General features: G+C 56.2%; 1 protein-coding gene across 3 annotated transcripts; it reads left to right on the top strand.

Moving 5' to 3' along the window:
• Positions 1-908: 908 nt before the first annotated feature.
• EPHX3 (epoxide hydrolase 3) lies at positions 909-7629 on the top strand. 3 transcript variants are annotated; one of them, XM_054466084.2, is made up of 8 exons: positions 909-1171; positions 2340-2627; positions 2735-2820; positions 3194-3351; positions 3500-3628; positions 6448-6551; positions 6641-6777; positions 6886-7629. In XM_054466084.2, exons 2-8 carry the CDS (start codon positions 2385-2387, stop codon positions 7109-7111), a joined length of 1083 nt encoding a protein of 360 aa, XP_054322059.2. In that variant the 5' UTR covers positions 909-1171; positions 2340-2384; the 3' UTR covers positions 7112-7629. The 3 variants fall into 3 exon arrangements, with proteins under 3 accessions (XP_054322059.2, XP_054322060.2, XP_054322061.2); XM_054466085.2 differs by having other exon boundaries at positions 1149-1226; positions 6886-7620; XM_054466086.2 differs by lacking the exon at positions 909-1171 and adding an exon at positions 2151-2197 and having other exon boundaries at positions 6886-7620.
• Positions 7630-12793: the final 5164 nt, after the last annotated feature.

Genomic DNA, 12793 nt, shown 5'->3' with positions numbered 1-12793 from the left:
CAGGTACGGTGGTTTACATCTGTAATCCCACTTTGGGAGGTGGAGGCTTGAGGATTGCTTGAGGCCAGGAGTTTGAGCCCAGCCTGGACAATATAGCAAGTCGTCTCTCTGAAAAGTTTTTGAAAAATTAGCTGACTCTGGTGGCACAGGCCTGTAGTCCCAACTACAGGTTGTAGTGCTTGAGCCCAGGAGTTCGAGGCTGCAGTGAGCTATGATCGAAACTCCATCTGAAGAAAAAAGAAAAAGCTAAAAACGTTCCAGTGGCTGCTTCCGGGAGGAAGGGGAGGTGTAGCTACAGATTGCTGCCTTTTTCACTACATCTTTGTGGATGGCTATTTTACAGGATGTATGGCTTCAGGCAAATGACTTCATCCTCGAATTTCAGGTTCATGATCTATACTATAGGGATGTGATATGCTACTTAGACTTAATAGGGTTGCTCTATGGGTTAAGTGATGGCTGTCCCTAAAATGTTCAAGGATATCGGGAGAAGGTTGCAAAACACGAGGAAGAAGCTGGCTGCTTTTTTTTTTTTTTTGAGACGGAGTCTCGCCCTGTCGCCCGGGCTGGAGTGCAGTGGCGCAATCTCAGCTCACTGCAGCCTCCGCCTCCTGGGTTCACGCCATTCTCCTGGGTTCACGCCATTCTCCTGCCTTAGCCTCCCGAGAGGCGCCCGCCACCACGCCCGACTAATTTTTTGTATTTTTTATTTTTTTAGTAAAGACGGGGTTTCACCATGTTAGGATGGTCTCGATCTCCTGACCTCGTGATCCGCCCGCCTCGGCCTCCCAAAGTGTTGGGATTACAGGCGTGAGCCACCGCGCCTGGCCATAGGCTGGCTTCTTGCAGGGACAGCAGGGCCGCAAAGTCCCACTTCCTGTTTCGGCCAGAACCCCAGAACTCCAGTCATTCATAGGCTGGGTCCTCCTCGGGGGAACCAGGCCTGCCCTCTAGGAATCAGGGTATCCCCGCCTCCTCGGCCCGCTCTCGGAGCCTGGGCCTCAACATCTGCCGATTGGCTCCTGGGCCAGGACCTGTCGCTTGGACATCAGTGGCCGCCGCCGTCCAATCACAGACGTACAGGAGCGGGCTGGCGGGCCTGTTGGGCCAGCAGGAGGACGGCGCCGTGCCGAGGCCGCTGGACCCGCCGTTGGAACCACAGCTGGGTGAAGTCAGTGCTGCTAGGTCTTTGGAGCCAGACCGAAGGGAGGGTCGCGCGCCCCAGGGTGGGTAGCACCAGGCGGCGGCCGTCGGCCGGGCCTCCTGAAGCCTCCTCGAGCCGCTAATACCGCCCGCGCCTCCCTCCTAGTCCTAGACTTGGCATTGCCTGTCCCTCTTCTTCGGCTTCCAGACCCGCCTGACCCGCCATATTAGGTCCCGACCCCGCCCTCCGTCTCATTGCCCATTGCCCATTGCCCACGCCACCCCCGCAACCCACCGCCCCCCACAACCCGGCCTACCGTCAGCTCATTGGCCCAGGCTCCCGCCTTCTTCGCCCAATGTTAGGCCTCATCTCCTCTGGGATCCACCCTCTCCCCGCCCACCCGCATAAGCCACGCCCACCATTCCAACTCTTTCCCCTTTTTGGCTTGTAGGCCGCACCTACTCTGCATATGCCCCGCCCCTCACTCCAGGTGTCGCCCTCTTAACTGAGGATCCAGGATCCCCTCCTTAAGGTTTGTCTGGGCTCGGAAATGCCTTTTTTTTTTTTTCTTTTTTGAGACGGAGTTTCCCTGTTGTAACCCAGGCTGGAGTGCAATGGCGCGATCTCAGCTCACTGCAACCTCCACGTCCCGGGTTCAAGCGATTCTCCTGCCTCAGCCTCCCAAGTAGCTGGGATTACAGGCGCCCGCCACCACGCCCAGCTAATTTTTGTATTTTTAGTAGAGACGGGGTTTCACCACGTTGCCCAGGCTGGTCTCGAGCTCTTGATCTCAGGTCATCCGCCTGCCTCGGCCTACCAAAATGCTGGGATTACAGGCGTGAGCCACTGCACCCGGCCCGGAATTGCCTTCTTTAGACCCTCACCCACTCGCTGCTGAGTCTTCCTGGGCCCCGCCCCAGCCCTAAGCCTCGCACAGGACCTGCTAGGCCCCGCCCATTTATTTCCCCCCTTTCCAACCCCTTCCTCCCCAGCCTCCGCACCCTACCCTTGTTTCCTGTCCCTGTCGCGCCCAGGTGTTTACCTGGCACTCAGGTGAGTGGTGCGCTCTGGCTGTTTCTGTCGGAGCCGCCCGCCTCTTCCTTCAGCGCGTCCCACAAACCCCGACGGCACGGAGGGGCCCCAGGCCAAAGGCGGTGGGCCCCTGAGCCCTGACACCGCTTCGCCGCTGCTGCAGGTGCCCCTGGCCGGCAGCGCCGCCGTGGTCCCGGAGTGCGGCGACATGCCGGAGCTGGTGGTGACCGCGCTGCTGGCGCCGTCGCGCCTGTCGCTGAAGCTGCTGCGCGCCTTCATGTGGAGCCTGGTGTTCTCGGTGGCGCTGGTGGCTGCGGCGGTCTACGGCTGCATAGCGCTCACGCACGTGCTGTGCCGGCCCCGGCGCGGCTGCTGCGGGAGCCGTCGGAGCGCGCCCCCCGCCTGCCTGAGCGACCCCTCGCTGGGCGAGCACGGTTTCCTGAACCTCAAGGTGATCGCACGGGGGCGCTATCGGGGCTGCGGGGTCGGGTGGGGTCGAGACGGTTCAAGCCTCGGGAGAGAGGGTTCCCCAGGCTTCAGGTCGTGCCCTCCTCCTAGAGCTCGGGCCTGCGTCTGCACTATGTCTCGGCTGGACGAGGTAACGGACCCCTCATGCTGTTTCTGCACGGCTTCCCTGAGAACTGGTACGTCTGGGGCCCAGGGGCCTGAGGCCCACGGGACTCGGGGGCAGGTGGAGCTTGGGCTCCCAAGAGGCAGGGAGGAGGGATGTATAGATCGGGACAAGCTGAACATAGATGGGGATGGGGTACTGAGCCAGCATACCCAGGATCCCTAGGCCCTGAAGGGACAGGATAAAGGGGTATTGAGGTTGATTGAAGTTCCCTGGATTCAGGGTATAGCTGGCTTCAGCCTCTGCCTCTGCCTGGGATTCCCCATCCTCCTTTTAGGGGAAGTTTAGAGCAGGAAGGAGGGGTTGCCAATGGTTGCTGATGGGCGTAGGGTGCAGGTGCAACCTGAGGGCCCTGACTCAGCCTCCCTCCCTCACCCGCCTGGCAGGTTCTCCTGGCGTTACCAGCTCCGGGAGTTCCAGAGCCGCTTCCACGTTGTGGCTGTGGATTTGCGAGGCTATGGCCCCTCGGATGCACCTCGGGATGTGGACTGCTACACAATCGACCTGCTGCTGGTGGACATCAAAGATGTCATTCTAGGCCTGGGTGCAGACATACCCCCATCCTAGGCGTGGCCTCCCTCATCCTGCCCACACACATACCCCCGCTTTCTCCTTGCTGGAACCTACTTCTCCCACCCCAGCTTCAGTCCTACCTGGCACCTCACTTATGCGAGCTCCTTGAATTCCCACAGGTTACTCGAAGTGCATCCTTGTGGCCCATGACTGGGGTGCCCTCCTTGCCTGGCATTTCTCTATCTACTACCCATCCCTGGTCGAGCGGATGGTTGTGGTCAGTGGTGCCCCCATGTCAGTGTACCAAGGTGTGTGTGGGAGTCCGGGACACTGGGATGTACTTATGTGCAAGGGGGCAGGGACATGTGTCTGGGTTTGCAATTCTCTGTATACCTGTCAACACATCAGGGGCTGAGGGTGCAGCAATCAACCCAGGTCCCTTCCCTTGTGGAACTCCTCATTCGGAAATTAATGACACGCCAGACCCAGTGGTTCACACCTGTAATCCCAGCCCTCCGGGAGGCTGAGGTGGGAGGATCACTTGAGGCCAGGAGTTCAAGACCATTCTGGTCAACATAGCAAGACCCCAACTGTCTCTACAAAAAAAAAAAAAAAAAGTAATTGGCCAGGCATTGGTGGTGCATGCCTGTAATCCCAGCTACTCGGGAGGCTGATGCAGGAGAATCTCTTGAACTTGGGAGGTGGAGATTGCAGTGAGCCGAGATCATGCCATTGCACTCCAGCCTAGGCAGCAAGAGCAAAACTCTATCTCAAAAAATAAGATAAAATATGGCCAGGCGTGGTGGCTCCCGCCTGTAATCCCTGCACTTTGGGAGGCCAAAGCCGGTGGATTGCTTGAGCCCGGGGGTTCAAGACCAGCCTGGGCAACATGGCGAAACCCCGTCTCTACTAAAAATACAAAAAAATCAGCCGGGCATGGTGGTGCACGCCTGTAGTCTCAGCTACTCGGGAGGCTGAGGCAAGAGAATCACTTGAACCTGAGAAGTGGAGGTTGCAGTAAGCCAAGATCGCACCACTGCACTCCAGCCTGGATGACAGAGTGAGACTCTGTCTCAAAAATAAAATAAAATAAAATAAATCACAATACATTTAGGAGTAATCCACATTTTTTATAGCACTTACAGTAACAAGGAACGTGCACACAGTAACCTACTTAAGCCTCCTGGGCTTATGAAGGTTGTATTATCCCCATGTTCCAGCAGGAGGAAACTGAGGCTGGGGAGGTTAACAATGCCTATCATATCACCTGATGTTAATATGCAGCATTGTAGTCATAACTGTGCTCTCTCTCTTTCTCTCTTTTGTTGTTTTGTCTTTTCTTTTCTTTTTTTTTTTTTTGAAACAGAGTCTTGCTCTGTCGCCAGGCTGGAGTGCAGTGGCATGATCTCAGTTCACTGCAAACTCCGCCTCCCAGGTTCAAGCGATTCCCCTGCCTCAGCCTCCCAAGTAGCTGAGATTACAGGCCACCATGCCGGGCTAATTTTTTGTATTTTAGTAGAGATGGGGTTTCACCGTGTTGGCCAAGATGGTCTCGATCTCCTGACCTCGTGATCTGCCCACCTCAGCCTCTCAAAGTGCTGGGAGTACAGGCATGAGCCACCACGCCCGGCCACTTTTTTTTTTTTTTTTCTTGAGATGGAGTCTCACTGTGTGCAGTGCAGTGGCGCAATGTTGGCTCACGGCAACCTCCGCCTCTCAGGTTCAAGTGATTCTCTTGCCTCAGCCTCCTCAGTAGCTGAGACTACAGACATGTGCCACCATGACCGGCTAATTATTTTGTATTTTTAGTAGAGATGGGGTTTCAGCATGTCGGCCAGGCTGGTCTTGAACTCCTGGGCTCAAGCGATCCACTGGCCTTGGCATCCCAAAGTGCTGGGATTACAGGAGTGAGCCACCACGCCTGGCAACCTCTACCTCCTGGGTTCAAGTGACTCTCCTTCCTCAGCCTCCAGAGTAGCGGGGACCACAGATATGCCCCACCACGCCCAGCTAATTTTTGTGTTTTTAGTGAAGACAGGGTTTCACTATGTTGCCCAGGTTAGTGTCTAACTCCTGATCTCAAGTGATCCACCCACCTTGGCTTCTCAAAGTGCTGGGATTACAGGCGTGAGCCACAGCACCCAGCCTGTTATTGTTTACTTGTCTGTCTCCCCATCTAGACTGTCAGCTCCCTGAGGGCAGGGAGTTTTTTGTCTTTTGGGGGTGTTTTTTTTTGTTTGTTTGTTTTTTTCCTTTGAGACAGTCTTGTTCTGTGGCCCAAGCTGGAGTGCAATGCTGCAATTGCAGCTCAATGCAGCCTCAGACTCCTGGGCCCAAGCGATCCTCCCACTTCTGCTTCTCAAGTAGCTGGGACTATAGGCACACACCACCACACCCTGCTAATTTTTAAAAAATTATTTTTTGGAGGCTGGGTGTGGTGGTTCACGTCTGTAATCCCAGCACTTTGGGAGGCTGAGGCGGGCGGATCATGAGTTCAGGAGATTGAGACCATCCTGGCTAATACTGTGAAACCCCACCTCTACTAAAAATACAAAAAAATTAGCCGGACGTGGTGGCGGGCGCCTGTAGTCCCAGATACCAGGAGGCTGAGGCAGGAGAATGGCATGAACCCGGGAGGCGGAGCTTGCAGTGAGCCAAGATCGCGCCACTGCACTCCAGCCTGGGCAACAGAGCGAGACTCTGTCTCAAAAAAAAAAAAAAAAATCATAGATACAGGGGTTTCCTTAAGTTGCTTGGGATGAAAGGGGAGTTTTGTCTGTCTCATTCACTGCTGTGTCTAGAACAAGGTCTGACATGCAGTAGTTGCTCAATAAATGTTAGCTGAATAAAGCAGAGGAAAGGCACCCTGGCCTGGGCAGGGGAAGCACACCTTTGGATATGGGGGTTCCCAGAAGATGCCCCCATCCTGTGGATAGTGAAACATGGCAGGAGGGAATGTAGCTGGTGCCCAGGCCAGGAGGGGTGTCTAGTACCTTCACAGACCCAGACAGGCAGCAGTGGCATTCCTGAGGCTTGTGTGCCTGACCTGGGTGTGTGTAGGGGTGCAGGTGTGTGGGGCCACCCCAGGAGCAGGCCTTACATCTCTCCCCCAACCCTCCCACCCCAGACTATTCCCTGCACCACATCAGCCAGTTCTTCCGTTCCCACTACATGTTCCTGTTCCAGCTGCCCTGGCTGCCCGAGAAGCTGCTGTCTATGTCTGACTTCCAGGTACAGAGGATGCAGGTTGAAGGGAGGAGGGAAGCGGGTCGAGGCTGGGCAGGCTGGGCACTGAAGCCAGAGTCCTGCTGTGTACCTAGATTCTGAAGACCACCCTCACCCACCGCAAGACAGGCATCCCATGCTTGACCCCCAACGAGCTCGAGGCCTTCCTTTATAACTTCTCACAGCCTGGTGGCCTCACAGGGCCCCTCAACTACTACCGAAACCTCTTCAGGTGAGACCAGTTGCCAAGCATAAGCTCAGGAGATTTGCAGGGGCAGGGGAGCGGGAGGCAGCCATCCTTCTGCCTGTCTGTCTGCCTGTCTGTCTGTTCTGGCCACAGGAACTTCCCCCTGGAACCCCAGGAGCTGACCACACCCACATTGCTGCTGTGGGGGGAGAAGGACACTTACTTGGAGCTAGGGCTGGTGGAAGCCATCGGCAGCCGCTTTGTGCCGGGCCGCTTGGAGGCCCACATCCTGCCAGGCATAGGGCATTGGATCCCACAGAGCAACCCCCAGGAGATGCACCAGTACATGTGGGCCTTCTTGCAAGACCTGCTGGACTAGTGGTCCTTGCTGGCCTGCCCAGGAGGCATGGTTACTCAGGAAGGAACACACACCCGTTATCTGCGTGTGCCTGGGAGTCCATACAATGTCCATACGTGGGTGAACTCTTGAATCGCTCATAGGCATGGGACTCCTGGATCTCACACAAGTGCACCTATGGGTGCCTGGGGACACACCAACCCCTGTACTTACACACAGGCATGGATGCATGTATGTGTAACAAACACTTTGACCCTGGGAACTGGGTATACCTCTCCTCCAGTGAAGCCAGATGCCGAGACCGAGTGTCCCACCTCCTCCCTTCTTGGGGCCTCACTCTGCGCTTTGCCAAAGTCGGTTCTCTGCCATAGCTGCACAAACCTTAAACCCTGACCTTCCTGTCCTTGCCTTCCACCTCCTGCCTGGGTCTTCAGCTCAGTGCTACTCTAAATACGATACTGCTGACCACATTTGGCTACTTCAACTTAAATGTATGTTAATTGAAATGAAATACAATGAAAATGCAGTGCTCAGTCACACCAGCTGTATTTCATTTTTTTCCCCTTGAGACAGAGTCTTGCTGTGTCGCCCAGGCTGGATGGAGTGCAGTGGACGCAATCTCAGCTCACTGCAACCTCCACCTCCCGGGTTCAAGCGATTCTTGTGCCTCAGCCTCCCGAGTAGCTGGGACTACAGGAGCATCACCAGGCCTGACTAATTTTTGTATTTTCAGTAGAGATGGGGTTTCACCATGTTGGCCAGGCTGGTCTCAAACTGCTGACCTCAAGTGATCTGCCCACCTTGGCCTCCCACAGTGCTGGGATTACAGGCGTGAGCCACTGTGCCTGGCCACACCAGCTGTATTTCAAGTGCTCAATTGCCACATCAGTGAAGAAAGTTGTGTGTGGCAGCGCTGATGAGGGTAATCCTAGCTTAAGAGTAGGGGTCAGGGCCGACTGCAGTGGCTCAAACCTGTAATCCCAGCACTTTGGGAGGCCGAGGCGGGCAGATCACGAGGTCGGGAGATGGAGACCATCCTGGCTAACATGGTGAAATGCTGTCTCTACTAAAAATACAAAAAATTAGCCAGGCGTGGTGGCGGGTGCCTGTAGTCCTAGCTACTCAGGAGGCTGAGGCAGGAGAATGGCATGAACCCGGGAGGTGGAGCTTGCGGTGAGCCGAGATCGCGCCACTGCACTCCAGACTGACAACAGAGTAAGACTCTGTCTCAAAAAAAAAAAAAAAAGAGCAGGGGGCCTCCCTGCCTGGCCCCTGGCAACCTCCCCAAGGGCAGACCCTCATGAGCAGGCAGGTGGGTGTGCAGATTCCTCTCCAGCCAGTCCCAGGAGGGCTCCCACAAGCCCCTTCCTTCACCCCCCGTCATGACCCCAGGCCTGGTCAGGTCAAGTTCTCTTGCCCCAGCCTGGGCTGGCCTGTCTCAGATCCCTGGGAAAACAGCTCTCGTCTCTGTTAGGACAAGTGAGATTCTGGATTCGGGGCAGGAAGGGACCAGCTCCCAGAAAAGCCATCTGGGATCTGAGGCCTGCCTCTCCAGCTCCTGGAAACTTCTGCTCCAAATTAGCCACAGTTTCCGCTGACTCTGGAGCCCTCTGGGGTGGGGGTGGGTGGGGGGTGGGGGTTATATGTGGAGGGTGCACCACCCAGCCCCAGGCTGACCGTAGCATCAGCTTGTATCTCCCTGGCTTGTGCCTGGCTTTTTGGGGATGTTGCCATCATCACCTGTACCATGAGGACTGAGGGGCCCTGAGAAATACATTCTCCTGTCTCTGAGATAGGCCTGCCTGCTGGTCATCCCCCTCTGCCCTCCCTTATCCCCAGCACAATATCGTCTTTTTTTGTTGTTGTTGTTGTTTTGTTTGTTTGTTTTTTGTGAGATGGAGTCTTGCTCTGTCGCCCAGGCTGGAGTGCAATTGCACGATCTTGGCTCACTGCAACCGCCTCCCAGGCTCAAGCGATTCTCCTGTCTCTGCCTCCTGAGCAGCTGGGATTACAGGTGCCCGCCACCACATCCAGCTCATTTTTGTTTTTTTTTTTTTTGAGACAGAGCTCATTCTGTCCCAGGCTGGACTGCGGTGATGCGATCTCGGCTCACTGCAAGCTCTGCCTCCCGGGTTCACGCCATTCTCCTGCCTCAGCCTCCCGAGTAGCTGGGACTACAGGCGCCCACCACCACGCCCGGCTAATTTTTTGTATTTTTAGTAGAGACAGGGTTTCACCGTGTTAGCCAGGATGGTCTCCATCTCCTGACCTCATGATCCGCCCGTCTCGGCCTCCCAAAATGCTGGGATTACAGGCGTGAGCCAACGCACCTGGCCCATTTTTGTATTTTTAGTAGAGATGAAATTTCACCATGTTGGCCAGGCTGGTCTCGAATTCCTGACCTCATTATCCGCCCACCTCGGCCTCCCAAAGTGCTGGGACTACAGGCATGAGCCACTTCGCCTGGCACAACATCCTTTTACTCAACATAGATACCAGGCAGTGTTCTAGGTCCTAGTGATAGAGTGTGAGCCAGAAAGAGTTTAAGGAGGAGAGAGCTGACAGGGCTCAGGGAAGGCGTCACTGAAGACCCACATGTGGGACCCTAGCTGGGGGATGCACTTATTTGTTGTTGTTTTGAGACAGGGGCTCACTCTGTTGCCCAGGCTAGAGTGCAGTGCTGTGATCTAAGCTCACAGCAGCCTCCACCTCCTGGGCTCAATCAATCCTCCTGCTTCAGCTTCCTGAGTAGCTGGGACTATAGGGGCACACCACCATGCCGGGCTAATTTTTAATTTTTTTTTTTTTTTTTTTTGAGAATGGAGGCTTGCTCTATTGCCCAGGCTGGAGTGCAGTGGCGTGATCTCAGCTCACTGCAACCTCCACCTCCTGGGTTCAAGTGATTCTCCTGCCTCAGCCTCCCCAGTAGCTAGGATTACAGACACATGCCACCACACCTGGCTAATTTTTGTAATTTTAGCAGAGATGGGGTTTCACCATGTTGGCCAGGCTGATCTCCAACGCCTGACCTCAAGCAGTCCACCTGCCTCGGCCTCCCAAAAATTTTTTATAGAGACAGACGTCTCACTATGCTGCCCAGGGTGGTCTCAAACTCCTCGGCTCAAGTGATCCTCCCACCTCGGCCTCCCAAAGTGCTGGGATTCCAGGCATGAGCCACCGCTCCCGTCTAGGATGCACTTTTTGGTGGAGTGGGAAGTAGTGACTAGGAAGGTCCCAGGCGGGAAGAAGCTTGGGTCATTGGAGTCACAACACGCAGGCCAGGGGCTTGCTAAGGCAGAGTGAGCGAGGAGGCTTCAGAGAAGAGGCCACACAGCCAGACCGCCAGGGGCTGCGAGGAGCTTGGATTCGATTCTCAAGGGGAGCCAGGGGAGGGTTTTCAGCAGGGAAGGGACATGGCTTGCATTTTGAAGAGCTCCCTGTGGCGGTTGGACAGTCCCACGCAAGAGTGCGAGCGCCGAAGCCTGCGGGGGGCTGCGCGCAGCCACAGCACAGGGCGGTCCCACTGTCCCGACCGAGCAGGGACCCCCCAGAGCCGGGGCCCCCCTGCCAGGGAAGGAGCAATGCCCCCCGCCCCGGGGAGGCGAGAAGACGGGCAGGAGGAGGAGGGAGCCCCTGAGAAATGGGGTCGCGGACGTCGGAGCCCGCGGCGGAGGTTTGGGGCGAGGAGGCCTGTGGACAGGACCAGGACGGCGTCCAGGGGGCGGTAGGTCCGGCGATGGTTGCCGGGGTGACGGGGGACGGGTTGATGGTTGACCGGAACGGGTAGCGGTTGTCCGGGTGACCGGAGGGGCCCAGGCAAAGGCTGACGGGAGGCCTGGGACAGTTGCCCGGGCGACGGGGATCCGCTGACGGTTGCTAGGGCGACGGAAAGGCGCCTTCTTCCGCCTCCGCGGCCGCCCGCGGGAGGGGGGCGGGGTCTCTGGAGAAGGCGATCGCGTCGATTGGGCAGAGTCCTAGCAAGTAAGCCAATAGAAACTCCTATCTCGTCGTAGACCCGCCTCCCCCAGCCTGAGCCAATCCCGGCCCGCTTTTTTTTTTTTTTTTTTTTTTTTTTTTTTTGCGGGCCCAAGGGCTTGGCGCGCGCACTTTTAGGGCGGGAGCGGGGACCTCGGGCGGGGGCTTGGGCTGGGATTCCTCCCATGATCGGCCTGTCCCTCTCCCTGCCTCCAGACCACTTTCCATCACTCACTCACTCACTCACTCATTTAGAGGGCTGCATTGATGGTCCAGTAGTAGAATTCTCACTTCCCATTCATTCATTCATCCATTCATCTGTCCCTGCCACCAGTTCTAGGAGGGGTGGTGGGAGACAAAGCCGGGCTCTGACACTGCCGGCAGGGTGTGATCAGGCCCTGGTGGAATGAGCAACTGGGGAGGAGCACTTACCTGGGGGGAGGGAGGGAAGGCTCCCTGGAGGAAGCAGTCTTGGAGCTGAACCTTGCAAAGCTGGGCTCCGACCCACAGAAGCCTCCCATGCCTGGATGATTTAGCATTTCCGTGAGACTGGGAGGAAAGTTTGGGCTAGGAAGACGTGAGCCTATAAAAGGCTTCACATGCCAGCAGGGGAGGGTCTCGGACAGATCCGTGTGTCTGGAATGTTACTTGGGGGATGGTGAGAAGGCCGGACCAGAGGATGGGAAGGCCTCAGAGGAGGATGGGCGTGGTCCAGGCAGTGGAGAACGAAACTCAAGTCCAGGCGCTGGAAGAGGAGCAGATACGCTGAGAAGGTACAGAGGCAGGTTTGGGATATGTTCAGTCTGAGGGCGCTGGATCCCGGGGTAGGGACCTAGAAGCATGTTATGGGCTAAAGACAAAAATAGCCCAGCAAGCATCGTTGTATTGTGGGGCAGAGAGGCTCTGAAGCTGGGAGCGAGGGTGAAGTCTCCATAGAGCAGAATGGAGAACAAGACTCGAGACTGAGCCCTGAGGACCCCCAACACCTCAGAGACAGGCAGAGGAGAGAGGCTACAAAGGTAGGAGGTGAGGCCGGGAGCGGTGGCTCACGCCTGTAATCCCAGCACTTTGGGAGGCCGAGGCGGGCAGATCACAAGGTCAGGAGATCGAGACCGTCCTGGCTAACATGGTGAAACCCCCATCTCTACCAAAAATATAAAAAATTAGCGGGGCATGGTGGCACACGCCTGTAGTCCCAGCTACTCGGGAGGCTGAGGCAGGAGAATCACTTGAACCCGGGAGGCACAGGTTGCAGTGAGCCAAGATCATGCCACTGCACTCCAGCCTGGGCGACAGAGGGAGACTCCATCTCAAAAAAAAAAAAAGGCTGGGCACAGTGGCTCACACCTGTAATCCCAGCAGTTTGGGAGGCCGGGCCAGGAGGAACACGAGGTCAGGAGTTCGAGACTAGCCTGTCCAGCACAGCCAAACCCCCGTCTCTACTAAAAATACAAATATTAGCCAGGCGTGGTGGCGGGCGCCTGTAATCCCAGCTACTCGGGAGGCTGAGGCAGGAGAATCGCTTGAACCCGGGAGGTGGAGGTTACAGTGAGCCAAGATCACACCACTGCACTGCAGCCCAGCCTGGACGACAGAGCTAGACTCCATCTCAAAAAAAAAAAAAAAGGTAGGAGGTGAACCAGGCAAAAGTGATGCCCCAGCAATGGAGGAGGGAGGAGTGTCAAGGAATAGGGATGTAGTTCCTGGTGTCAAAAGCTGCTGAGAGAC

This window comes from Pongo pygmaeus, chromosome 20 (genome assembly GCF_028885625.2).
Source record: "Pongo pygmaeus isolate AG05252 chromosome 20, NHGRI_mPonPyg2-v2.0_pri, whole genome shotgun sequence".
NCBI classification, from domain to species: Eukaryota; Metazoa; Chordata; class Mammalia; order Primates; family Hominidae; genus Pongo; species Pongo pygmaeus.
The sequence above is the reverse complement of the archived record's forward strand: the minus strand, read 5'-3'. Positions and strand labels throughout refer to the sequence as shown.